The sequence below is a fragment of the Patiria miniata genome, unplaced genomic scaffold (genome assembly GCF_015706575.1).
Source record: "Patiria miniata isolate m_02_andy unplaced genomic scaffold, ASM1570657v1 HiC_scaffold_3, whole genome shotgun sequence".
Classification (NCBI taxonomy): domain Eukaryota; kingdom Metazoa; phylum Echinodermata; class Asteroidea; order Valvatida; family Asterinidae; genus Patiria; species Patiria miniata.
In genome coordinates, this window is record NW_024037069.1 from 26,886,747 (window position 1) to 26,914,572 (window position 27,826).

The 27,826-nt window shown below is 40.7% G+C and overlaps 2 protein-coding genes across 5 annotated transcripts; one reads left to right on the plus strand and one right to left on the minus strand.

Annotated features, from left to right (window-relative positions):
• Positions 1–5,666: 5,666 nt before the first annotated feature.
• LOC119737587 lies at positions 5,667–10,380 on the minus strand. Of its 2 annotated transcripts, none has more exons than XM_038212040.1 (8): positions 10,295–10,380; positions 9,445–9,523; positions 8,852–8,900; positions 8,683–8,739; positions 7,783–8,386; positions 7,206–7,377; positions 6,449–6,732; positions 5,667–6,101 (listed from the first exon to the last, which is right to left on the minus strand). In XM_038212040.1, the coding sequence occupies exons 2-8, from the start codon at positions 9,462–9,464 to the stop codon at positions 5,899–5,901; spliced, it is 1,389 nt and encodes a 462-aa protein (XP_038067968.1). In that variant the 5' UTR covers positions 9,465–9,523; positions 10,295–10,380; the 3' UTR covers positions 5,667–5,898. The 2 variants fall into 2 exon arrangements, with proteins under 2 accessions (XP_038067968.1, XP_038067967.1); XM_038212039.1 differs by lacking the exon at positions 10,295–10,380 and adding an exon at positions 10,002–10,163.
• Positions 10,311–27,117, plus strand: LOC119737588 (sorting nexin-7-like). Of its 3 annotated transcripts, none has more exons than XM_038212042.1 (11): positions 10,311–10,448; positions 11,875–12,048; positions 12,760–12,870; positions 13,434–13,592; positions 14,750–14,945; positions 15,964–16,094; positions 17,100–17,168; positions 18,230–18,316; positions 22,670–22,774; positions 25,008–25,160; positions 26,692–27,115. In XM_038212042.1, exons 1-11 carry the CDS (start codon positions 10,335–10,337, stop codon positions 26,851–26,853), a joined length of 1,461 nt encoding a protein of 486 aa, XP_038067970.1. In that variant the 5' UTR covers positions 10,311–10,334; the 3' UTR covers positions 26,854–27,115. The 3 variants fall into 3 exon arrangements, with proteins under 3 accessions (XP_038067970.1, XP_038067971.1, XP_038067972.1); XM_038212043.1 differs by having other exon boundaries at positions 13,434–13,586; XM_038212044.1 differs by lacking the exon at positions 22,670–22,774 and having other exon boundaries at positions 26,692–27,117.
• The last annotated feature ends 709 nt before the right edge of the window (positions 27,118–27,826 follow it).

Below are 27,826 nucleotides of genomic sequence, written 5' to 3' on the forward strand. Positions count from 1 at the left end.
TGGACTGTGGTCTCCATTTCATGAGTCTTTATAGATCAATACTCTGAACAAGTAAAACTGGTCACAGACATTTCATGTTTTGTTTCGTTCATCTTTCATGTCATGAAAAAAATAATCATTTTTAAGAACAAAAAAAAAAGAAACAAATACGCCCGTAACCACAAATATGTTTGCCTTATTGCAATTGTTGATTATCTGGTGGAAAATAAAACCTGAAAGAAAATCTCTCTTTCCAAATCAAATACGGTCATATTCAATGTTGGAAGTTGGAGGAAAGTGTCCTTGGTTGCAGAAAGTGTTAAAATGTGAATCTTTTATTTCAATTGTACTTATAATTTTTTTACTAAATGTTAAATTTTGTTTATAAAATGTGGATATATTACGACATGTTGGATTGGAATAGGATTTTTTTTTTTTTTTACCGTGAAGTGAGTACATACCTGCTGTAAACAAATGAAAACAACCTGATACGCACTGTTGTCTTAAATTACAGTAGAATTGGCCGACTGCAGACTTCAATATTGTGCAGAATTTTTCTTTTTTTAATGAGAAACGTATCGTTAGCTACTGGGAAAAATAAAAAGAAGCTTTCATTGATTGTAACAGGTTAAGCTTAAATTAAGAAAAAATTGGCAGGTAATCTTACGAGTTATAAGATTTGGTACCTTCAGTTTAGATTTTACATTTTATGGGCACCATTTTGTCTAGTATCCTGTTTAACCATATGGGCAGAATCACACAGTGTGGTACCAGTCTATTGTTTTGAGTCTAATAGTGCAAAAATGTTGGGTAAAAGGACTATTAAGATTTGGCCAGAGGCATATAGTGTGTAAATAATAGGGAGTGTACAGAAAAAGGCCTTAAATGCCTGAAAAACATGTGTCGGTCGGTTGATATTTTTCTTTGGTTTTGCAGATTAGAGATTTTATTTACTGTTCACAAGCAGCTGTGTAGAGTACGTATACATTTTGTAATGTGGTGGTTCTGTGCAGCTCCGACTTACGCCAAGATATTGGTTGAAACGGGAAATAACTTCCACTCAAGTCTGACTTTAGTTTAAATCATACTGCACAGACCAAGTGCAGAACCAGACTGGGGCCAAGTGCAGAACCAGACTGGGGCCAAGTCTACTTTCGTTGGAAGTGGGAAGAATTTCCCCTTAATGTCAGTAGCCAGGGAATTGTTTGAAGCCGTGGGCCTTGAAGCCGTGTTGCGCTTGAGTTTGGGTCCGTCAGTCCCAGGCAGTTACAGCTAAAAAGAAGCCTCGAAATCCATGAATCCAAAAACTGGAAAAATACAGGTTTAGAGTCTGTATAGTTTCTGTATAGGAACGCATTACTGTGCATTTAATTTATGTTTTTGGCCGTAGGTACTAAAAGACCGACTTCAAATCTGTGTACGATCAAGAGCAGGGGTGTGAGTGACCACTGAAAAAAAAAATAGCTGAAAACAGCTGGAAAAGGTGTAAAAAAAAAGCTGAATTTTGGAGATCTCCTATACTTTTGTACACAGCAAGTGAGGGAAAAGCTGAGATTTTACACCCCTGCAAGAGTGTACGTTTGCACTTGTTCTGCACAGAAACTTTGTTATACACTTTTATTGAATGGAGAGGATTTTACATTAGGCCAGAAAAAAATGGTAATTTATCCAGCAACTACAAAATAGGAAAGATGTGAAAAAAAATTGAACAGATAGTATTTGTTTTTTTAACAGAACACATCACAATTTTCTTGCTGAGGAAATCCTCTCATCATCCAGGAAATATTAAATATAATAAAGGTTTTGGTTTCAGATGTACATGTGCATGTATATAGACAACATACCATAGAACTAACTGTAATGAGTAGATAATGGTAGACAATAATTATGCACTAACCACACAAACCACATTCCCACTGATTAAAATACCCAAACATATGTGTGATCTGTTCTGTCAAAATCAGACTTTTCTGGGCACAAAGTCAAAAATGAGATTTTTGCATATTGTTAAAATATGTACATTTTCCTTTTAAAAGGTGGTTTTATTTTTGAAACCGGTCACTCCTGGGCAAAGTTATGCTATTTTGAAGTTCATCGTGTCGAAAAGTAGAAAACGGAGAAAATGGCCACAAACGTCACGAAACAGACCTTTCTTTACCTGATATACCTTAACAAACAAATCATCAAAAAGACTATATTTAGAGTTCAAATTACGGTTTCAAACTTTTATAGTATATTTTAGACATGTTCAGGATTACAAATATGCAAAAATTAGAATATCGAGAAAAAAATCACCCCACGGCATTTTTTGGCTCCATCTCAACTTGAACCTCTGCCCAGAAGCGTCTGCTTTTGACAGAACAGGTCACAATTGTACGAGTTATGCATAATAAACTGTTACGCAAACATTATCCCCATGTACATACGACATGTATATCTGCCTTTGTCTTAACGTTGGACTGAAATGGGACTGCGTTGAAGTCGAGTATTGAAAACCGATGCAAGTTTTTGTAAAGGCGAGCTGTCAATGTCGTTGGTGGACGATTTGTAAGAATGGAATGCAAAGTTGTCTGGTAATTGTTACGAATTGTTAAATTGTGTTCCCGTTGCACTGACCTACCCTTTGTCATTTGCCTCACTGAAAGAAACCAAAAAAAGGAAAGAAAAGATATAAATATACACACATAGCATGAACCACCAATCAGGTCTCTTGCTGTTTTATTTTGTTGTCAGTTTCAATTAAAATGGATATTATAACAGTACATGCATATTTTGTGACACCTCATTCTTACAGTGCAGACGAAGACAAAAACCAGGATGGGAGGGGCTACCATGGATTATTTAAATCATATGGGTGGGGCATTAACAGCAACCACACCTCCATGGAAGTCAATTGACTGATAATGATCATGTCCATTCATTTATAAATATTTACCTTTTTACCCCCCCCCCCCAAAAAAAGTGCCTTAATGAGTCCCCGCCACACTTGTGACAAGGGACAAGGGACAAAAGAAATTTAAATGTGGAATTAGTTTTCAGTTGTTCTGCTTTGGTGTTATATTCTAGAAGGCTTGGTATGTTGCAAAATGTGTGTTCATTCACTTGCCATAAAAGTTGGGCACACTTGCACAAAAAAATACAGGTTTTGAGAAAATTTGAAAGTTTTGGCTTGAAATATTTACAAAATGCATTAATGTGACCCTGGCTTTTTTGTAAAGGTTTATCTCAACAATGCAATAAAATATACACAAACAAACTGAACATTTCAACTTCGACTGATTTGAACCACTTTTCAATTTACAAAAGAGCAATTATGGAATACACCGTAAAGAGTCTAAAACCGAGAAAGATTTTGAAAATTTGTTAAGTTCAATTTGGTGCAATGATCCGACAAACAGACCACGTGATAGTTGTCTCTTATTACTTTCCTGTTGAAACTTTGCCGTCTTTTCACAGCCAGATGATATCTCTCTGTTTCCATATAAAACAGTCGTCCACAAGAACATGCCAACAGGCAAAATGTGATGTCCAAGAAGGACGCAAAGTTTTTAGAAAAACATCCCCCAGCCTCACAAACTATACTTGAAAGTAAACATGCAGTCTTGAACACTGCAGTTTTCAACGTCTCAAATGCAAATAGATGAGCGCAATGCCACTTTCTTGCGGCCAACTATTTCTCTGGAAGCTGGAGTTCTGTTTTGTCCAAGCAGTTCAGGAAGACCTCCCCCTCCCTTCAATCCGCAGGAAGTCTTGGCAACACCGGCAGAATGAGGTTTCCGAAGGAAGAATCCTGAGTGATGAAGTAGGCAAAGGAGTTGGAATGTGCGTGCTGAAAGGAAAAATAGGAAAAATGCCGTCAGGTACAGATTTTGAAATAATCTGAATGACAAAATATGCATTACTATTTGACAAACAAGGATGAACAAATCCCAGTTCACAAAAATAGAATCTTGTTACTTCCAGAAGTCTTGTGTTTGTTGGACAAAGATTATAAAACTCGTGAAGAATTTTGGATTATCGAAGACAACGGGTACATTTGATATATCTTGCATTTTCTAGAGAACTGTTAGCACAATCGTAACCCACTACAGCACAATGAGGAGTTCATGTAGATTTTGACATATTGTTGTCACTATGTGATTGATTCCTTTACTTCTTCTACTTCTACTTCTACAGCGGTACTCAGCAACGTCTTAAGTTTGGATGTAGTGCCGAGGAAAACTTGATGTACATGTACAGTGAGAGTGCCTTTCAGTGCAGATATATACAGGGTGCAAGTAAAAACATCCATGGAATTCTGGACAGGCTGCTGCTACTGCTCCCCTAAACACCTCATAAGTTGGTGAGGATACCAAGGTGCTTCCAGGGAGTGTATTCCACCAGGCGACTGTGCGGGGGAAAAATGAGTAGCGGTGTAGTTGGAGACAAGCTTGAATGGGTTGGTACTTATTAGGATGATATGATCTCGTTGATGAAGGAACCATTGAAATGAGGTAGAGGTCAGGGCTAACTGCCACGAGATAATGTCGGATCTTGTACATCAGAAGGAGACTTGATGTTTTTTGTCTTTCTTCAAGCGAAGCCCACTGGAGTTCTTGCAGCATAGCAGACACACTCTCCCGTCAACGATATCTGTCAAGTACATTTATAGGAAACAAACCAGGGGGAGAGAAGCACATGTTGATAAAATGTCTTGCCCATGGACACATGCAACCTTGTCCCCAGCAGGGTTGAAATTCATGTATTAACCCTAAACAATCCCCATCCCATCAAACTCCAACACCGGGGTTTGTTGGAATCTGTTAGAGTGAGTACTGCATTATGCTTTACATGGGGTCAGGCATACCACCATTGTCAGAGTCCAACAGTTTGCATGTACAGTTTACCATATGGTGTTGGAATTTGCAGGAGTGAGGAAGGTTCCTAGAAAATCACTCAAGGGGGTTAGGGTTGATAAGTCAATGCACAGCGGTGATGTCAGCCACATCTTTAGCTATTCTGTTCCCTGCATTTTCCTCAATGACAAACCGCAGATAGACTTCTAGACTTGCTTGTCAAAATGCAGCAACTGCGCATGCTGTTGTGCAACAATGCACCTTGTTGCAGACTTTTTTTTTATTGGTGCTTGAAAGTTGCTGTTCCATGAAAACCACTGAACGGCGACTAAACATATCCGGCGACAAGAAACTTCAACTGACACCATACAATTCTCTTCAGTCAAAAGAGTTATTAATCATTTATTACTGTTTACAACTCTTAATGGCAATAAATGGGAACATCACAACAGTGGAGAAATTAACACAAACAGGATTATACATGTACAAAAACATGCTGATCAGCATAAAATATGTTCAAAACACACCGAGTTACAGTAGTGACAAATAAACAGCTGCGAACCTAGGACAATTTTCACAAAATGTCAGTTTTAGTAGAAATGATATGCTATGACTGTAGCTGAAAAGCTGCTAACTTACATGTATGCAGGTGTCAAGGCCTAGATTTGTGAATGCTCACGTGTATGAAGTCTTTTTTTTTAATATTTAGTACCAAGGAAAATTCTAATTCTGTGGACATTGTAGCTTTGCTTCCTTCACTGTATAAAGTTTGCAAGAAACGGTCGAGCAGAATTTATCTGAACTTACTGTTTATCAAGTCTAAAATAAGTATAATATCAGTTTTCATCAGACTGGCTGAAAGAAAAGGTATAGAGTTTTAATAAAATAAATATATTTTTACACATGTTGATCTCACTTTTCGAAGTGTGCAATGCTGTATAACTTGAGCACTCCCTAATGATGCCTCATTTTTGGACTGTTTCAAGCGAAAATATCATACAGCACAACTTTTCTTGTTTAAAATTGTCATTATTTCTGTAACAATCCAGAAGTCATATTGCGTTAACAGCGGGAACGTAATGCACTAGTGCCAACTATCTGTGGTGAAAGTAAAGCTCGTGCTTGACACAGAGGGCGCTGTCGCCTGGTTGGGACGCTTCATCAGGCGTGGCTTGGATGCGGCTGGATTGGCGGGTTTCTCTTTCTTGGCCGTCTTCTTGAAGACGATGTTGGGGCAGAGCTGTTGCCATAGTTTCCTGAAAGTGCTGAGCTGGGCTGCCCTAAAGCCTGCGACAAATACAATAAGTAGAATAATATCAATTGTTTAATATAAACCACAAATGGAAACTGAAAAGGGAAATTACAATAGTGGAGCGGGGTTTGAACCAGGTTTGCATCACTGCCAATGTTGCTAGCATCCTGACTTTGGGTGTGATCCCTGGCCTTATGGCAAATACGGGTTTATGGCTCAAGGTACAGTAAATTGTCCACTAGTACAGTCCTGAAGCCATGCATGGAAAATACCATACCAACGCCAAGGGTTTACGCAGCTCCATGACTTTAGGGCAAAGAATTGAAGAAACAAAATTTATTTGCGGAAATTAAACAACTGCAAAACTACTTCTGAATTGTACCTAAGGCTTGCATGCAGGGGCTGTAGTAGTTCCTCCAGATGCCGGACTTGGTGAGCGTCGATGGCAAGACGCGGCGGTCGGCCGTCTTGGAGCCCTGCGTCCTGCCGGGGAAAGCCAGCGCGTGCTCCTCGGCAAAGTTCTTGATGAACTGGACCAGCCTGCTGGTGTCCTCAAACTTGAGGGTGCGTTTGCTCTCCTTGCGGCCGCCCGATCTCTTGCGGCGTGGCGTGAGCCCGTGCTCCCGGTACCAGCGCTGTACCGCCGTCAGCTTATTCTTGCTGATGCTGCACGGAAACATTAACACGAAATGAAAAAAAAATGTCAAAAGTAAGCACAACTGCAACAGCTGGGCACAGCTACAGACCAGGGTACATTATATTGTGGTCGCGTGATGCCACCTTCAAGCAAACTCTTCTCTTCTTGGAGCGTAAAGCCGTAGGCACATATGTTAGGTAATGCACGTTAAAGAACCCAGTAACACTTGTCGCTAAGAGAAGGGGTTTGCCCTGTTTCTTGCAGTGGCTGCAATGTGCGCCGCAGCACCTTGTAAATCCTTAAAATGACGTTTATAACCTAACGGTACTTGCACGGGCCAAGTGTGGGTACGTTTGAATGGTGCAGAATGCTCACAACGGATGTTTCTGTGAATACAATAATGTTTTGCAATTTTACAGTCAGAAATGAAGTCCAAAGTACCTTAAGAACAAGGCACAAAAGGAGTTTGTCTTATCAAAACCGAAAAGCCATCGGCACTCACGCATGGAGATATCTGAAGGCCGTGGCACAAACTCGCTTGGAGTGTACGGTGTAGGTACTTCTTGTCCGCGTTCGTTCTTTCACTTCGTTCCTTTTCCGACCTTTGGTCTGGATGTTCTTACTGGTGTTCATTGCAGTGTGGAAGATTCCCAAGAGTATTAGGTCCTTCTCCCCTGTGCAGAACAAAATGGTTGATATTTGTGACCTCCGACCCATGAACTCTGATATTATAAGCATTCATAATTAACAACTGAACATTTGAGGGTCAAACGTCAAACAGAATTTCCCCAAGCAAATATGGTATTCCTTTTTTTTTAGCAAATAAAAAAAAATAATAAATGTGATGAATATTTTTCTCCAACAGAGACAAGGCAAATACTTGGAGACTTGTTTTGAACTAGAATTAATTTCAACTGGCAATAGGGCCATTGCTTTTTAAACTACATGTACATGCACTACTACTTACATTATATTGGATTTTCAGTAGTTTTAATGAAGGCCCTCCCTTGTAATAAGAAATGGAGAAAATTTGACAAAAGCCAGGAATGGCGATAATAATTAATAACACTTTATGTTACCTCCTGTGAGTTCCCTCAAGTCTAATCTGATGCGGACAATCTCCTCCGCGGTAAACTGACGAACACAAGCTTTGTTGCTGACGGAGCGACAGCCGCAGTCAAAATCGCGCGCTTTCTTAAGTTCAACATCAGGATCATTGTCCACAGCCCCGTCTTCCGGATCATCGGCTCCGCCGTCTGCGTCGTTGGCCCCGCCCATTGGATGACTGGCTCCACCCGTGGGATCATTGGCTCCACCCATGGGATCAGTGGCTCCGCCCATGGGATCATTGGCACCTCCCATGGGATCATTGGCTCCGCCCATGGGATCATTGGCACCTCCCATTGGAACACTGGCTCCACCCATTTCCTCATTGGCTCCACCCATTAGCTGATTGGCTCCACCCACTGGATCACTGTCTCCACCTGGTGGATCAATGGTTCCGCCTGGTGGATCATTGACTCCGCCCACTCGATCATTGACTCCGCCCACTGCAACATTGGCTCCAGCCTGCAGGTCATTGGCTCCACCTACTGGATGCTGACTAGTCTCATCTATGACAGGAGCTTGCCCCGCCCTCTCCTCCCCTCCACCCTGCAGTGTTGCTGCCATTGTCATCATCATCTGCAAGGAAAAAGCTTGTCTTCTTCCTTTTTCTTTCCTTTCCTTCGAAATACGCCCAGCTGTACACACTAATTGCAGAAATGGTCTGCAAATAGTGATGGTCTTCTCCCTAGTTTTATGAACGACTAACAATTTGACAGCTACGTGTCTCAACAAATTATGGCTTTTAAACACTTGATATCAGTAACACAGACTTGGGGTTATTCCTCATTGTGCTGTAGCAGGTTACAATTTATAACAGACTATATTACATCTTCACAGATATTGGATTTCAGAGAATACATTGAGAGGTCTACCTGTAGTGCTTGTCTCTGCCGCTGGTCTAAATTCCTGGCGTCTGTTGGCCCCCTGTTCTGCAATCACAATGTACAGTACCACTAGATGAGTACCAATGCATTTCCATACCTGACATGTTTGTGCTCGGTAATGTATTGTTCAATATGAAATATTATAAATCATACTCACTTGTCCACCAGGAGCCTCCTTTGCTCTCGCTTGTGCCGGTAAAGGTGCTCTGAGAAAAAAAATTGACACAGATGTTATTAAACAGATACATCTATACATCAACAATTAAGTAACTAGAACCTTGATGGACTGGTCCATTTTAGGCCCCGCCCATGAGGTTTTGACCAATCACGGCTGTTATTGCATGACCAAAGTCTGGCAGAAGCCTGATAACTGACATGTTATTCAACAGATACATCTCTACATCCACAATTAAGTAACTAGAACCTTGACGGACTGGTCCATTTTAGGTCCCGCCCATGATGTGTTGACCAATCACAGCTGTTATTCTATTGCACGACCAAAAGTCTGGCAAAATCCCCACAACTTACATACAGCAAATGACGGGCCATGGCTGGAGAATGTTGGGTATGCATAGCATTGAGAGGTGTGGTGTTGTAACCCCGCCCACAGCACGAGCAGTGGGTGGGACTTATTGCCAGACTGGTCCACTGTGAAAACAGGGTTGGGCAAGAGATGGGGGGAGTGAAATAAATAAAAAACATGCCCCTCTCTTGGGTGGGGGGGTTGGGGGGTTGGCAATGTCGACTAACCCTGGGGCTCCTGTCTGCATCTGTAATCTCTTCTTCTGCTGTTGCAAATCCTCCAGAATTTTTAGCCGATTCTGCTGTTCTGTAGCATTTGAAAAATTGAAAATCATGGTATAAAATTGTTACAATAAAGGTCTTTAAAACTATAAAAGTGTGACTTATTTGAATCAACCCGTAATCATCAACCCACATAATATGTGTAGTACAGTCATCGCAGGCTTTTACGTTTTTAGTAATACTAATACGACAATTTATATGTTTATTTCCCCCCCCCCCCCTTTTTACCTGCGATGGATTAAAATTAAATTATTACAACTATCAAGAATGATTAAAACTATAGTGTTCCATAAAATATGGTACCACTATACACGTGACGCATGTAGTACATGACGTATGATGTAGGCCTACAAATACAATGTTCAAATACATGTGCAAAATACACAGGGCCTAGTAAGTATTATGGAATGAACGTGTACACATCTTCATCTTGCACGTGCCAATGTCGGCCTTTGCAATGAAGCACAATTTGAGTAAAATAAGACCAACAATTTCTTCCTAACCTTGACCGCCACTTGGACCCGGACCGGACATGTCAAGTGTTTCTTAATTGGGTGAATTTTGATAATATAAACAATCTCAAAGACTGAAAAACTGAAATATAGAACTTTCCAGGATCATCATCTGAAAATAAACTATCCTCTATCAAGCAATGTTTTAAACTATCAGTACAAATACCTTAAATATAAATTTTAGGAACGACATCAAAGAAATGTTAATTTGAAAGTGAAACTGTAATATTGTGTCCGTCGTTAGAGCGTGACATTGAATTAAAATTCAGCAGTATAATTATTACAGAAGAAGAGTGTTCGAGTTCGAGGCTGCAGTTTCCCTACATGTCAGCAAACATGGCGGACGAAACTCAAAAAACCGACTCACGAGACGTCGAAGAAGATCCATTACAAAACCCTCTATCCTCCGGAACGGACGACGAGGAAGACATTATTGCTGTAAGGATTAATTGATGTTTTCATTGCTGAGAAAATTGATTTGGTTGTGTGAAAGTGAACCTTTTATAAATTAAGCTAGCGCAGTCTGCACCGGTACTGCACACTAGCAGCACAGCACAGTGTCACACTCACAGTACACTAGGCGGCCTACATGTACGACCCTTTTGCTGTGCGACACTGCGAGTGCGAGTGTGCAGTGACAATGCATTGCCGCAATGGGAAGTGTTCAAGAGGCGTTGCACTTCAGATCGATTAGAATAAGATGACAGTAATTATTGCTCGGAGTAGGCCGTTGGGGGGGGGGGGGTTATGGGGGAGGGGCTTACCCAAGCGGGGAAAAAAAGAGAAAAAGAGAAAGGAAAATAGGAAAAAGAGGTGTGTCGTATTTGCTAAAATTGATTTGATTCTATCTTATGAAAAAATTAATACACATTTAACAACATGGGCAATGGGCATCTGCAGAGGTGAAATTGGGGGTTGGGTGGGCAAATGTCCCCCCCCCCCCCCCCCCCCCCCCCCGATCACCCTTAAAAAAAAAAGATCTATTGAGAACATTTGCTTTGACCCCCCAAAAATCCTGGCAATGCTCATGCAGGCAGTTTACGGTATTTAGGAGATTTTTTTTAAAATTTATTTTGATAGGCCCTAGGCCATATAGGAGTATGGCTTCATCAAAAATATTTAGTTCATGAAGTGACCACGAATGATTGCAACTTTTTAAACAAATGACTGTCCCCACCCCTTTTTTTCTTCTAACTGAATTGGGTTTCGTCTTTGTTAAACTAACATAAATGTTTAACTTTTTTTAAAAAGGGGATAGGTTTCACGAAGCAGTTGCAGAAACTCCTCTTTTGTTTTGCATTTTACATTGTATTAAAAAATCACATTATAAAGGAGGGTTCTTGCAAATTTGCCAATTTAAGAAAGTTGGGATTAATTTTATCATTGTGGTAATCCTTATCTTTAGGACACCTCTATTTTTACGAGATCTGTTCAAAACTGACTTTTGCAGATGACTGTCCAGTACCAAAGTGACTTTTGCAGGCTAAAGCAGTCTTTTTTCTCAGATAAACTCATGTTAGTTGTAATTTTGAAAGCACTTTCAAAGAAAATGTGACTTTCCTACCTTTTTTGCAGTTCACCATCTTGCTTTTTTAAATATATTTTCTGTTTGTCATCGTCGTCTCTTAATACCCCTCATAAATCAAAGCCCTGTCCTCTTTCCACAAAATTAAACCTGCTGATATTCAAGAAGGTGTCATTGCCAACTGTTCAAATGTGTCAAGAAATATCAGAATGTCACTTTTGAGTGTCATTTAGTCAGCTGTTTTATTGAGTCTTTTAACCTTATATGGGAACGGGGTCCTAAAGGTAAGGATTACCCTTATTGTTTTCCAATATTTTTGTTATGTGTACTCATTTTTAGGTTATCCGAGCACCCGCCAAAGTCTCCAGTACTGAAGGCCGACCCTCTGCTATCATGGGATCCATGAAGCTGGAAGAAGAACCAGATGTCAAAGATCTCTTCATCACCGTTGACGATTTCCAAAAACATGTCTTTACGATAGATACGTACATCACATATAGAGTATTCACTAGGGTGAGTATTGGGAATAAACAATTCATGAGAATGGCACAAATTTTGATAAGACAATGAGGTTGGGGGCTAGATTGCATCATTATTCAATAGTCAGAAGAAGCTTGTAAAAAATGTCATAACACCAGTCAATCATTGAAAATCTGAACCATAATAATAATGGAGTCTTATATAACGCACTTATCTACCAACTATTAGGTACTCAAGGCGCTGGAAATTAAGTCTATTATTAAAGAAAGGTAAATAAAGTATATGAGACCCCTTATGTAGCACCTTATAAGGGTTGACAAGGTGCTGCGGTGCATATTGCAGCCACTGCCAGAAACACCGGGGCAAACCCCTTCTCTTAGCGATAAGTGTTACTGGGTTCTTTAACGTGCATTACACAACACACGGGACCTACGGCTTTACGTCCCATCCGAAGGACGAAGCAATAATGGTATAGTGCCTTGATCAAGAGCACAAGCACCATGTTCCCACGGTCAGGATTTGAACCCATGTACCACGGCACACAAATCGAACACCGTAACCATTGGACTACAGCACCACACTATAATATGAGTTTCCATGAAATGTGCCTCAGATTTGTGCATACAGTAGTGGCTTCTTTTTTTTTAGGTTACTCAGGAATTTTCCGAGATGAACTATAAGGGAGGTACATGTAGTGTTAATTTTTGGTTCTACATTTTTTTTTTTTTTTACTTTGTTTCGCAGACCACAAGAAGTGCATTTGACGAACCGGAGTACAGCGTGAGACGGCGCTACCAAGATTTCCTCTGGTTAAGACAGAAACTCTTAGAAACGGAAGAAACTCATATTATACCGGTGAGGAAGATAGGCTAGTCTGATTGACCCCGTTCCTTAACTTTAATCCTTAACCCTAAGTCCTTAATTACAGGGTAGCTTTGGATTCAAGGGATGAAGAATGCCTATAAATGAGAATTTATTAACCCTAACCGCCCTGAATCCTTCAAGATCCTCTTTGCCAAAGTGAAAGACTTTGGAGGATTCAGGTTTCATGGCAAATGTGCGTTACTGATTTCGTAGGATGCACTTTGTCAAGGTCTTGGGCCGGGCCTTGTGTTGTTTTTGCTCAGCCATGCATAAATATAGGCCTGGATTATGCTTGAAATCCTCCGTTACTGCTCCAGGATGTCACTGGCCAAGCCTCAACATATTGACAGTCACTGCCGCAGGATTTTGCAGGATTCAGGCAGTGGTCACCCCTCCACGGATCATACTTAAGAAATAATGGAGGAATTTGCAGGATTGAGGCTATATGTTATTTTTCCATGAGGCTAATTGGAGGATTTGGCAGGATTGAGGCTACAACCTAGCAAAAAGGCCTAGGGAGTTAGGGTTAATTTGTTTCTTCGTTCTGCTTTCAGCCCTTGCCGGAGAAGCACAGCATGAGGATGGATCGCCTGAGCAAAGACTTCACCATCACGCGGCAGGCGGCGCTGCACAAGTTCATGCAGCGGATCTCGGAGCACCCCGTGGTCTCCTTCAACGAGTACCTCAAGGTCTTCCTAACTGCCAAGGCATGGGTAAAACTTTGTGTGGTTTGATGTCGTGTAGGATTTGCAGTGTCGTGAGTTGTCGTGCTATCATATGTTTGGTGGTTATTATAAGATGGAATTTTTTGCGTCGGGGTAATATAAATCAAATTATAGGTTTTGCCCTTCACCGACGTTCAAACACTGTATACTCAGTGTGTTACTTCCCGAGTGAAAGTTGGAAGAAAATCACTTGGGTGGGACTCGAACCCACAACCTCCTGCTTTCTAGTGCAGATGTCTTACCACTCGACCACCGAGCTAACGGGATCGGTTGGCTGGTTTAAATCTGATGTACATAGCAGCGGTACCGCATAAACTATTATAAGATATAATGTTTGGTGGTTGTAGACATAGTGCAGATAGCACACTTGGCACTGGTAGAACTTGGATGTTTTAGGTTGTGTAGACAATTTCTTTTTGCTCATCATGTGCAAAAACATTCTCCTTCATTGTTGTACATGTAAATGGTTGGCCTAATAGAACACGCAACTTTGTAGTTTAGATGGATATCGTCATAAAGGAAAAAATTTGACTTGATTTTACTTTTGGATGTTGTTCATAAAGATCAGTAATGAGAAATATACCACAAGACCACAAGTTTACTTGGGTCATAGGAAGCACTATACGACACAATAATTATTTTACAGACCCTGCTTTGCTTTACCAGAAGTTTGTATGCAAAAAAACGACCAATCTGGATATCAGGGAAAACCTTGAGGGGAAACTCTGAGAATTTGGGACAATACAACGGGAAAAACGGGGAGTTTGGCGTATGTGCGTCTTGTGCCTTGCATTCAAGTCGTGTCCATGTTGTTTATTGTTTATGCAGTGTGAATATTACACATCTCTGTAGACAATAACAGTTAGCCATGCGACACCACCTCTTGACTTCCCAGCAACCTCATTGAAGTGAAAACATTTCTCATGGAATTTTAGAAATTTCTTAGGGAAATATCTGGGAAATCTCAGGCAATTTTGTGTTCATAAGCTGCCGGGAATCCTGGAAAAAACAACTACAATGTCCAGCTAAATGGAACTTTTTTTGAGTATTTAAGGTGGTTTATAGGGATCTTATTCCAATATTAAATTACTTTGTCCAGCGGTGACTCCGTTTGACAGAAACAAATAACCCTGTTTTCAAACCAGGAGTTGACGTCCCACCGTAAGGCCAGCTCGGGTATCGTCAGCCGCATCGGCTCCACCATCAAGACCACCACCTCGGCCCTGATGCTGAAAAACCGAAGCCCCGAGTTCACCATGATGACTGAGTACATCAACACCTTCGCAGAGAAGATGTCATCGGTGGATAGGATCTCACAGAGGATACTCAAGGAACAGATGGGTAAGAGCCTCGTTAGCCTCTGTCCAAACTACTTGGATACGACTAGCTGTACACTGTGTCCATTAATCGCAAGCTATAGCCAGGTGATTCGGACACAGCCTTGGCTACTTTCAGGAGACCTCTTCAGGGCCCAATTTCATAGCGCTGCTTAACAGCGGACTTTGTGCTTACCGAGCCTCCATCTATTTCATAGGGACCGTTAAGCAGTAAGCACTGCAAAAGCACGCTTAACCCCAGAAGAAAACTTTGCTTAGGCCAAAAAAAAAATATTCGGTCTCTGGTCAGACCAAAGTTCCGGAATTGACGTGGCAACGCGGCTTTTTTTTTTAATTTTTATTTTATTTTATTTTTTTTCTCAAGCTTGGATTGTACAGACAAGGTGGGGTACTTTTTTGCTTTTTTGGTGTCCTCATGTACATTGGTGTCCTCCATAATTTGCCTTGGTGCTTTCGATCATTTGCCTTGGTGCAATTTCCCATTCCTTGGTGCTCTTTGGTAAAACAAATTGAGGAGGTGCGGAAATAGAGGGCGCTGTTGGAGCTACCGCGGAACATTTTGGAAAAAAAAGATCGACGCGCATGATTAAAATCGACGCGCGCGCTGACCAGAGACCGACTTTTTTTTGGCCTTAAGTCAGTGACGTAACAATAGAAATCTCCATGCGCACGCAAATGTTAGCATGAAATAGTGCTTAAGCAGCAGCATGATTTTCTGCTACAGTAAGCACAACTTTTCTGCTTGCTGTTAAAGCAGTGCTATGAAATTGGGCCCCGAACTGAAGAATTCAGCACTTAAGCTCACCATTGTGTGCTTACCAGTGTCAAGTCCATCACCAGCCTCGACTCCATGGGCACGTGCGCGTTCATTCACTAGCCCCTGGCCGTGAGGAATATGTAAACGACGCTGATGGTACCACCAAGATTGGTCCGAACCCCTGACCAGGACAACCTTTGCGTCTAGGGAATGAGATCCCAGTTTGTTTACCTGACCATTTCCTCCTTCTAAATCATTTTCCCAGATCTGGGGGCTGAATATGAGTCCTACGGCCCGACGTACAGACTATGGGGCAACTCGGAAGTCGAGCTGGCGGACACGCTCGGTAGCCTGGGAGACTGTCTAGACAAATGTGCCAAATCTGTCAAGGACATGGTAAGTCAATCTTAGTTTAAGTATTTTTGGGGGGGGGGGGAGGGTATAAAGTTACATTTAACTCTTTCAGTGCCCGCGAAATTTGAAAAGTTTAACCCTAAAGTGCCCAACTTCGAGCGTTTTTTGTAATTGTTCAAAATTCTGTAAAAAAAAGTAAATAAGTTTTACTCACTAAATTTGTTGTTGTTGCTCTCTGGTATATCCTTGGTACATTGGAAAGTCAATAGTAGTCACGTACATATTGATACACCCTGAAACACTGTCCTGCACACAGGGGAATTCCGCACTTTTTGCAGAAAATACGAGTGTCAGTGCTGCGCCCTCTCGCAAGAACTCGAATGAAACAAATAAATACAGGTCGTACCTGAATCAAAATGTCATTATTAGAAAGAGCAAGAGCGCCCCCTTGTGATAACATGCTTACTCTACCTCGTACATATACGAAGTTTGGCGATTTTAAGTACGAACATTACCTCGTACATGTACGAGGTTGGCACTTCGAGCTAACAAGTATACCTCGTACATGTACGACTTTGGCACTGAAAGAGTTAATTGCTTATTCACAGGTGGCTGGCCAAGTACAAGTTTTTGGCTTTCTGCCAGCCTCAACCATGAAACACCTGATTACTGTGTGTTCCGTTAATTGTAATTGTTCTTTATTATAATTAAATCAAATATCACTGATACTGCTGAACCAGTTCGCGCCGGACGACGTGTAGACATGCAGAGAGTGAGGCCGGAAATATATCTGGCATTGACCGGCTCGCAGCGAGCGAGGCCGGAAATATTGGTGTGCTGTCCGAGGGTGATGGCTTCAACCCGCCAGGCTTGAGGTCGAGTGAATAATCCTGCACCTTGTTCCGTTCTTGTCAAAATATTCCCGGCGTGAACTGGTTAAAAACAAATTTCATTAAGTCATCCTGAAATCATATGCTTCTACTTCATGTTGATTTTTCCTGGAAAGGTTTTGTTCCCAATTTTTCTGTTTTCTTATTTTTTTTTTAGACGTTATCCATAGAAACCAATTTCCTCCCTGCTGCCAAAGAGTACATGCTGTATTCAGATGCAGTCAAGGTATGTAGCTTTCAGAAGCAAAGTGCCATTTATTTCTTAAGGTAAAAGGTAAAGGTATCCCATAGCCATTACTGGCTGTAGGGGCAGTGGGATGTTAGAGGTCCACTGTGTCTTGGGCGCGGCATATGAGTGGCGGGGCCCAGTCCTCTCCTCTCGCCGTCTTACCTTCCCTGAACGAATCAGGTACCCATTTTACTGTTGAGTCGTCAGAGAGAGTTTTCCAGTTTTTGGTCCGAATGGTATTCAAACCGCCAACCTTCCACTCCGTAGCTCCATGTTCTAACCGCTCGGCTGCGAGGCCCCATTTGTTTCTAGTCGATCGTAAATCCCGTTTGACAACTGGTTGTTTTTTCAAAGAGACAGAGGGACTCTGACAAACAGGCTGACGTGCAAGGAGATTCTTCTTGGTGTTGCAGACAATTGTTCGCTTTATGCACAGTAATTATGGAGACACTTCCTCAAAAATGAAAGTGTGAAACTGCTGGGAATTCACACGAGAGTTAGATGATTGTTTAATACGTTTAAAGATATGCTGTCATATTGTACTATTTTTGAGTTTTTCCCCCAAAAATATATATGTTGTTTTTAAAAGCAAAAGTTCTAGCAATACAAAAGTTGATCACTTTTGAATGAGACATTAGCCAAAAAAATCAGCCAGTATTTAGTTGTAGAATACTTACTGTACAAACTCAGGTCTGGCAGGGTAGACTGATTTCTCGTGCCCTTTTAGAGTCGAAAACCAAGATTTTGGAGGATTGAGGACGAATGGTGTTGAAACAGATGAGGAGTTTGGAGGATTGAGGATGAATGGTGTTTGAAGAAAAGGAGGATTTTGGAGGATTGAGGATGAATACATTTTGAGAGGGAGGACTGTCTGATGATTTTGAAGGATTGAGGTGCTGGGTATCCTTCATTTTAATATAAACTTGTGCACAATTTTAGACGATTTTTGGAGGATTGAGGATGGTATCTAGCAAAAGGGCCTGGGGGGGTTGCGGTTAATGAACATCACCGTTTATAGATACTGACGTCGTTTCTGTTACTGTCATTCCCCTCCTCAGGGTACGCTCAGAAAACGAGACTATATTCAGATGGAGTACGAGTTGGCGTGCGAGGAGCTGACGCGCAAAAAGAATGAGAGGGAGCAGGTATGTAGCCATGCCCATCCAGATCACCCAGTCTGTATTAAACCACAACCCCGCCCCCTGATGAATTATTCATAAAATCCAGATTACCCAGTCTGTATTAAACCACAACCCCGCCCCCTGATGAATTATTCATAAAATCCAGATCACCCAGTCTGTATTAAACCACAACCCTGCCCCCTGATTAATAATTATTCATAAAATCCAGATTACCCAGTCTGTATTAAACCACAACCCAGCCCCTGATGAATTATTCATAAAATCCAGATCACCCAGTCTGTATTAAACCACAACCCCGCCCCCTGGTTTATAATTATTCATAAAATCCAGATTACCCAGTCTTTATTAAACCACAACCCGGCCCCTGATGAATTATTCATGAAATTCAAGACAGGTGTTGTTCACAGACTTAACATTTCAATCCCTTTAAACATGTTAAAAGGACTATTGCAATCATCAGAAGAAATTGTGGGTTGTAATACTGTAGAATAAATTAGAATGGAGGAAAGTAATATTACCTAATTTATTTGCTTATGGGGCAGTTGGTCTGTCAGCAAAGAAAAATCTGTATCTCCTTGTTTTTCCTTGTTTGATTGTTGATTTTGCTTAAATGTTCTTCACCTATCAGCTTAGCATTGTTATGTTTCACAGAAAAAAAATCATAATTGCCTGTCCAGCCAACATGTCATGTGCTTGGAATTACTGCAAATGCTCTGACAGTAATCAATTCTGTTTCTGTCAGATAGACAGAAATATTTGTTATTCCAAAAAAAAAAAATTGCCTTCATAAAAGATTTTTCCTGGTTTTTGGATTTTGCAGATACGAGAAAAGAGGCTGTTCTCTAAAAATCCTTCTCATACCACAGAGTCGCATTCATGACTTTTATGCTTCATATTATCTCCAACATTTTGGCAAATTCAAATTTTCCAATGGCTTGTTCCTTCAAACTTGACACATCCCATTAGCTTTAAAGATATAGTCCATCATTTGTAATTTGTGCATTTTGTTCGTTTGAAGCAACAAAAGTGTTCAAAATCTAAACAGGATGCTGAACAACTAACCTGATGAAGTTTCAGCTCAGCTTCAGCTGTATATTCCGAGAAAAACAGCATTCTAGGATCTCAATTTCAAATCAAAAGTTGCTGAATCATGTTTTGAATTATGTTTTGAATTGCAGCTATACGCGATGTCGCGCACTGATCCAACGAATTATAGCAACCGAGCGCATACCTGTGCGTCGTGCCAATGCTTGCGCGCGCTGCGCCGAATAACAATTATTGTTTTTCAACAATAATACGCCAGTTACCTTTTCGGATGGCTGCAAATGATGGACTATAGCTTTAAGTCTGCTCTCTTCAGCAAACGATGCCATTTTTTCATTTCTTCAGAGAAAATCTCAATTTCACAATGCTGTAAAAGCAGATAACAGTGCCTAGCTGAGAGCTAGACACAGTTGCAGTACATCACGTGACGTTTTGGCTGGCTACCCATTTTCTTTTGCTAAGAAAACGCAGAGTTTTTATTTAAGGCACCCAGCAGATTAGTTTGCTCAACAGCTACTTCTTGCTTGTTCCCTGAGCTCAGTGTTTTAGTAGGCAATTTCACAGCATGGTCACTACGTTTATCACGTACATCATGAATCCGTCACATAAGAAATACATGGATGACATTGATGTTAAACATTTGCGTGTCATACTCGTTAAAGAGATTGAGACCAAAGACAAGTTCTTTTAAAACTTAAAGCAGGACTGTTCTTTATCAGAACTATAACTACTTAGCGAAAGTTGACAATAATCTTTATCAGAATTATAACTACTTAGTGAAAGTTGATAATAAGCAGGACGTTCTTATCAGAACTAAATATCTACTGAGCGATAGTAGTTATTCCCACATGGTGTTACCGCAAACCGAAACGAGTTTGAATTTACAATGTTTTGCTGTGAGATTGTCTATTAGCCTGTTTTTTTGATGTTCCATTTGTATGCGTGTGTCCATTGCATTCCTCATTCCCTCTCTAATTGTTACCGGTAGTTGTATCCTGTTTTCTGCAAGAAATGTCAAGACTCTAATTTCAGAGTATTTTTCCTCTAACCTCGACTATGTTGAAGGATCATGGCCGGTTATGGGTTAGCATACATGAATAGACAGTTGTGCAAGCACCCAAGTTAAACATTTGAAAAAGAAAGCGAAAGTTGTCTTTGCTTGTCCAATGGCATCGATTGTAGGCTCTTGCGTTGCTCTTGTGTGTTCATTCAGTTAGGAATTTATGAGAGCGCAGCTTTGGTATGCAAGAATAAGCAGAACATACCCTCATCGAATTCAAACAGAAAATAAACATGTTTTGATTCAGTTTGAAACACGTTTTTTAAAAACAAATCTGTTCTTAAAAAACATGTTTTATTTGGTTGGATTTCGCCACCTCAAAAAACAGGGGAAAAATAAAACAGTTTAAAAACATGTTTCAAACCTGGTTTTTTTAACCATAAAATATGTTTTATTCCTGTTTCAAACACGTTTTTAAAAAACAATTCTTTTTCAAAAATGGTTATTAAAAGAAAACCGTTTTTGAAAAATAGTTGTTTTTAAGGCTAAATTGCTGGTCAGGGAACCATGCATAGTCAACTAGCTGTTGATAAGAATCCCGTAACAATAGCAGTTAAAAATCATGTGAAAGCAGGCTGCCGTAATGATTATACCTACAGCATTCTAAAATGGCAAAAAATAACAAGATCAACTCAATCTATGTTATCTAGCTAATCCAAATGGTACATGCATAAATACAGAAACTTACCATGCAACTATGGTTGATGATAATTGCACTCATTCTCTATGCATATCTGTGCATGCAACAATCCAGGCATAAATTTACACGCACCATGACTTGCCAGATCACATCAAAAATTCAAAGTACTGGCTATAAAACCAGACAGATACTAATCCAATAGTTGTCTATAACACCACCCCAACATACTGACAGCTACGTGTGTGCAAAAGACAAAGAGTACAATCACAAATTTGATGCAATTATTCCTGACTACATGTCTGCCTGTCCTATGCCCACTGCAGTACTGATTCAAATTGTAACTGAAATAAAATTTTCCATACACCCAGTACATGCATGAGGTCACCAAAGGTCAAAGGAAGTAGTGCACTCTGGGTAGCATATGCCTTTCCAGAAAACAGAACGAAAACAACCAGAAAACAAGGAAAAAACAGTCTGGACATTGATGTATCAATTGGTTAGCCCAATACTTTTCAAAAAAATTCTAAGTCCCCAAAAAACAGTACTAAAACAGACATTTAGCTTACAATATTGTTTTAGGCTCCACCAAAACAGCAAAAGAACAGTGCAACATCGTTAAAAACATCCTTAAAACATGTTTTTATCCTGTTTTGTTGTGTGAGTCACAACAAAACAGAATAAAAACAAAATGTCATCAAATAAAACAGCCAGGAAACAGTTGGTGGAACATACTCATTTTCAGGAAACAGGGAAAAAAATGTATTTTATTCCTGTTTTCTTACCTAAAAACAGGGAAAAAACGTGTTTTAAACAGAAATAAAACAGGAATTCTTCAACAAAATTCGGTGAGGGTACATGTAGCACTGACAGTGGCTCACATTGATAGTTAAAACAGCGCCCTCAACTGACAATGCGCAGAGCCAATAAGCACAGTTCCCCTCCCCTCCCTCATGTCCTAGGCCCAATTTTCTGGCGCTACTTAGCAGTTAGCAGAAAAGCTGTGCTACCTACTGCAGACAACTGTGTGCTTAGCGGTGTTATGATACTGGCCCCTATAACACTGCTGAGCGCACAATTTTCTGCTATTACAGAACCTTCATCTATTTCATAAAGACCGTAAGCAGTAAGCACACAAAAGTCATGTTTACCTCAGAGGAGAAAGTTGCTTAAATCAGTGATGAAACGATAGAAATCTCCACACGCTCACAGTCGTTAGCACATCTGTGCCATGAAATAGTGCTTAAGGTTAGCACCATTTTCTAATATAGTACGCACAACTTTTCTGCAAACTGTTAAGCAGCTCTATGAAATTGAGCCCTGGATATCTTGGGAGCATTTGCCGAAAGCTCGGCTTCGTCTCCAACTTCGGCTACTGGACATTTTTCAGGCCCCTGTCTTGAGAAGAAATCCGGCTTAATATGGTTCCTTGTTCCGCTCAAGGAAGATCAAATCCTAATACATAAAACCAACTTCAGAGTAGCTACATTTCCATTGAGTTTGAGACTATAATTTTTCCTGGAGACAGATATTAAGCTGAAGCAGGAAAAAGAAGCTAAGGTTTGGAATTGGAAAAACCCTCTTAATGCTCCACCTGGCATTGTTCTCTGCCTAGGTGAAAATATCGGACCAGAACTACTCTCTGGGGGCCATAATGGGCAAAGACCCTAGCGACGTCAAAGAGGCCAAGAGTACCAAGCTAGAAAGCCAAATTGACAAGGTACCCAAACTTTCTAAGAAAATATTTGTTTGCCCCTTTTTTTCCCCTTTTTTTAAACTGGTTCTTATTAACAAAACCAGGGTTCAGAATTCTTATATTGGATAGTGTAGAGGGTAGAGGCAAAATTTTAATTATTGTGTAGAGACGGTTATGGTCATGGAATGATTTTTCAGTCAACCATAATACGTCAAAAGAGGTTAAGGCAGCAAGGTCGGCAATTCTGTGGTCCAGTTTTCCATGCTGTGTCAAAATTGATTTTGAAAAATCGAGAAAGTTGTTTACACTTTTAAAGTCGGGTCTTAGTGCGTTCTTATTTTTTGCTGTTATGAGTGGTTGCTGTTTTGTAACAAAATCACCGGTCCTCTGCCCCTTTCTAGGTTGTCTTTGAAAAAAAGCCGTTATAATTTTTTTTTTCTGAATTAACATTTTGGCTTTCTTTATTACAGTAAATGAAACGCTGCAATATTTGTCTTAAATTGGCATGGCAAAAAAATCCCAACAGTAAATTTTTAGTTGCTTCGTTTTGCTGAATTTTTGTTCAATCCATTTGTATGTAGTTTTCTTTTAAGCTCGATAATTGAGACAGGGTTGATGGTTATTCTTGCTACTAACAACTGACTCCTAAGGGCTGCTAATTTATTTATTTATTCGTTTTTGATTTTTGCATAAATCTTTTTCTATGCCTAAGCATAGAATCTATTGCAAAAAGTGGATTTAATTTGGAAATTAATTTGGAAATTAAACTTCACAGATAATGTTACCTGGGAATGGTTACTTGAAAGAAAAAAAAGAAGGATTTTCCCCTCTGTTTTTCTCTAACTTGTTGTCATTTCTGTCGGAAGTTCTTTGTTTTTTTTTAAATTCCTGCAAGTGTATTGCATCAGAATTCTCTTTGTGTGCTGTTTCCGCAACCAAAAGCCTTTATTCCAAAACCCCTGAGTCGCCCCCCATCCATGCACGTTGTACAAATCCTGTTCGTAGTTGCACGTCATCATGTAACTAGTTTTATTAGTGGCATGCAGTCCTCTAATGTGTCACTTGTGCATAGAAGAGAACCAACACTGTTCACTTAGTTCACTAACTGATAATGTTCATCAAATGACATGGAACTACTACGAATTGGCAATGGATTGTGTGCATTGTTGATATTACTGTACATAGGTGTTGTCAAGTCCATCACAAGTCCATCACAAGTTGTGACAATAGGTCTCTCTCAGAGACAGCCATCTCTGTAGGAGAACTGCAACTGCGTATTTTACACAAACACGCATTGGGCAGTGTTGAAAATGTTCCAAACACGTGCGCTTGTTGCTCGAAATGTGTTCGAAATACAGGCGTTATGCAAGTTGACGCACAAAATGCCGATGCACGTGGCTGGTCTGTAGGAAATGACGTCATTTGAGAGAGAACTATAACATTCAGTTGTCATTGTTTGTCCCCAGTTATTTGTGACCTGACTTGTGATTTGTCTTGTGACGGACTTGGCTAACATTTTTTTCCTCGGACCAGCGCTTATTGAGAACAACCAATAGGAAATCATCACAACTCATACACAGGGGTCATTCTATAAATTTGGGGTCCACTTTTTATTCCTGTCCCTGTTACGTCTGACGTCTGTGATTTGATAATTCTGATGAATTCCTTAACTCTAACCACACCAATCCTTTAAAATCCAGCAGCACGTTTTGTTGGAATCTGTTGGAGTGAGTACTGCACTATAGTAAACCGATTATGCTTTACATTGGGTCAGGCATACAACCATAATCAGAGTCCAACAGTTTGGGTGTAGAGTTTACCGTATGGTGTTGGATTTTGCAAGAGTGAGGAAGGTTTTTAGTAAATCACTCAAGGGGGTTAGGGTTAATGCAGTCATCCTCCAAGAGAGATCATGAATAGCAAACTACCTACCCAACATTTGAAGTCATTCTTGTTGATATTAAAATGGCAAATTACAAAAGTTCCAAGTTAACAGGAGCAGAAGAAATGTCACACTTTAGAGCCTAAATTTATAGAATGACCCGTATTCAAATGTGATTATTACCAATGTTGATAGTTCTCAAGCGGTGCGTTCCTCAAGGTAAGCCCCTATAAAATAACTTAAATATTCATGAAGCGTGATGATGTCACGTTGGTTGTTCTCAAACAGTGCCTTCCATACATCTATGATCAGATTAAGATTTCAACCTTTTCCCGTTGTTGTTACAATTCCCCCCCCCCCTTCTACTTTTTTCAGCTTCAGAAGCAGGTGGATTTCCTGAGTGACAAGTCGGAGGTGGCCAACGCCGACATGAAGGCGGACATGGAGCGATGGCATCGCAACAAGAGGAAAGACGTCAAGGAGATGTTCACCGGTCTGGCTGCAGGACAGGTGGAAAGCTACAAACAGGTGCGTCAATTAAGAACGGAATAATCAAACTGATCATGTAATGTCTATTGCTGTTTACTGATACTCCTCGTGAGTTTTGCCGAACAGTTTCTTTTTCAGTAAGTAGCTCATGAGTATGCAAAATATTATGGACACTGAAAATGGCCCGAGCCGAAAGCGAGGGCTATTATCGGCAACCAGATCCCCAGCTAGTCAAGTTCTCCTCTGGAATCTTGAAGCCCCTCAACGAAAAGGTCGTCCCAACATGACCCTGAAAACATCCATCGAGCTAGAAACTGGTCTGAGTGGTCCATCTCTTTCCAACACTATGTTCGACAGGGACAGTTGGGCCCAACTCATCAAGTCATCATGAAAATGAATGAATGAAGAAGAAGAAGAAGATCCCCATCTGGCTTTAAATGTACTTGTTTAATACCGGCCAGCACATAATTTATTCCCATTCATAAATACCTTTTGGTCAAAAAGTCAAAACAGGCCAAACGTTATAGATTTCCAACGATGTTGTTCAAACAATGTTACTTCGTGTTTTGTGAAACACCCCTTAAGCTATGTTTATGGTACATGTATGTGCCTCGTTCTCCAGTAATACCCAAAATCTCCTTATGGAGATTGACGCACGCGTACTGCACGATGTAGCGCAGAATGCAGCGATGCCAGTGTAGTGTGAATTTAGGACTCTGTGAAATATGGACTCATTGGTAGTATTCCACATGCCTGGGTGAAGATTGTGAACGTCAACCAATAAAAGGGACCAGATTTCAAGAGTCCAAATTCATGTGACACCGGAAAAAAGTGTTTAAAGCCAGTTGGTGTTTTATCAACCACGTGATGGGCTCTCAACCAAATAGGAATGGGTAAACTGCATAGGTATTTATGAATTATTGGTATAGTTGGAACACCTGTACTTAAAAACATTCTCAGTCAACTTCTGTCAATTTGTCTTTAGTTGAACAGTAAAAACAGTAGAACTGATGAAACTGTATCAACAGTTAGTAGGTACGGTAACTGATCATCATTTGGAAAATGTTCGATTTTAGGCCCCCAAAAAAATAATATTCGGTCTCTGGTCAGACCAAAGTTCCGGAATTGACGCGGGGACGCGGCCTCTTTTTTTTTGGGCTTCTTCAAGCTAGGATTGTACAGACAAGGTGGGGTACTATTTTGCTACTTGGTGTCCTCATGTACATTGGTGTCCTCCATAATTTGCCTTGGTGCTCTCGATCATTTGCCTTGGTGCAATTTCCCATTCCTTGGTGCTCTTTGGTAAAAAAAATTGAGGAGGTGCAGCAATTAGAGGGCGCTGTTGGAGCTACCGCGGAACATTTTGGAAAAGAAAAAGATTGACGCGCATGATTAAAATTGACGCGCGCGCTGACCAGAGACCGACTTATTTGTTTTTTTGGCCTTAATAACTTTTTTAAATATTTAAAAATAATATAGAAGTGGCATAGTCTTTCCTCTCCCAGTGAAACTAATGAGCAACATAATTTTTTTCACGTGCCCTCTCTACTTTTTTTTATTCCTCCTTCAGTGTTTGGACGCTTGGGAGGAAGTCATCGAGGTCTTGAAAAGTGAAAAGAGGCATTCGGACGATGTGGGCAACTCACTCTTTCAGACCAGCGAGCCCTCGGTGCACGCAGCAGGGGGCGGGGACTCACAGCTGAATGGGAGGGAGGAGGACGAGAAGGAGTGATGTCAGAGGACGAGGACGAGGCCTTTTGTAAAACCAAGTAGACATTTGTACATTTAAATTAATGATTTGGTAAAAAATGATGTACGGCCTTAGTTTCCAGTAGATGTGTATTGTCTCTGCTAAGTATGCCTGTCACGTGATATGTATGAAGGGTTTTCAAAAACATTGCTTTTGTTTGCCTTTTCTTTCTTTTTTTAGCTGGTCTCAGGGGCCAGGCTATATAAGGGGTTTTCGAAACCTTTGCTTCGGCTTCGGCTTCAGCTTCACCTGCTACTTCTGAATCACTGAGAGGCAAACTAAACGAAAATATTCCAACTTTTGTCTTCATATCAACCGATTGAATGTTCCTGAAGCATAACAGGCACCAAAATGTAGCTGGAGTTTCCGAAGTCGGGGCCTAAAATGTCATTCAGCCGAAGACGAAGCCAGAGCCAGTCGTTTCGAAAACGCTCATAGTCTTTGTACCTGGCTGACTGACTCACTAACTGACTGTCACATGCGACTTGGCCTGGTCGTTGACTGGTGAAGTGAGTCGGGCAGTGCTATTGTATAGGATTACCCCGTAACATCAGTGAATGGGCTGAATCCGGCCCATTGTGTAGACCAGATGCACGAAAGGACTTCCACTGAATACCCATTGTGAATCAATACGGGTGATTCCCCATGCAGTGCGCCACCAAAAGTTTGCCACGGAGAGTCAATTTTTCAAGTTTATGGCTGCATCCGAATCAGTTGTCTAGAGCTAGGTCTAGGTCTGCGCCCATTGAAAATACGCGGGGACGCGCTGACAATACACGTAGCCGTAGCTCTGGAAGCCCGTTTCGGACACGGCCTCAGTTTGACAAAAACATGGCCGATTTCCTGCGATTTGAAGGAATGTCAGTAGATAACTTCAGGATATTTTTGATAGATCAGGCATGGCATTCTGTCGCATCTCAAAAAATACCATCTGGATTTAAAAAAAGAAAAGAAG

Bases quoted from the DNA above. Each gene is read 5' to 3' on its own strand.
- LOC119737587 (XM_038212039.1), bottom strand. From the start codon at position 10,032: ATGTCCGGTCCGGGTCCAAGTGGCGGTCAAG. The intron at 7,378-7,782 runs GTAACATAAAGT...TGTTCTGCACAG, and splicing joins CTTGAGGGAACTCACAGGAG to GGGAGAAGGACCTAATACTC. The intron at 6,102-6,448 runs GTACAATTCAGA...TATTTGTCGCAG, and splicing joins CCCCTGCATGCAAGCCTTAG to GCTTTAGGGCAGCCCAGCTC.
- LOC119737588 (XM_038212042.1), top strand. From the start codon at position 10,335: ATGTCAGCAAACATGGCGGACGAAACTCAAAAAACCGACTCACGAGAC. The intron at 14,946-15,963 runs GTAAGAGCCTCG...TCATTTTCCCAG, and splicing joins GATACTCAAGGAACAGATGG to ATCTGGGGGCTGAATATGAG. The intron at 18,317-22,669 runs GTATGTAGCCAT...TTCTCTGCCTAG, and splicing joins AAAAGAATGAGAGGGAGCAG to GTGAAAATATCGGACCAGAA.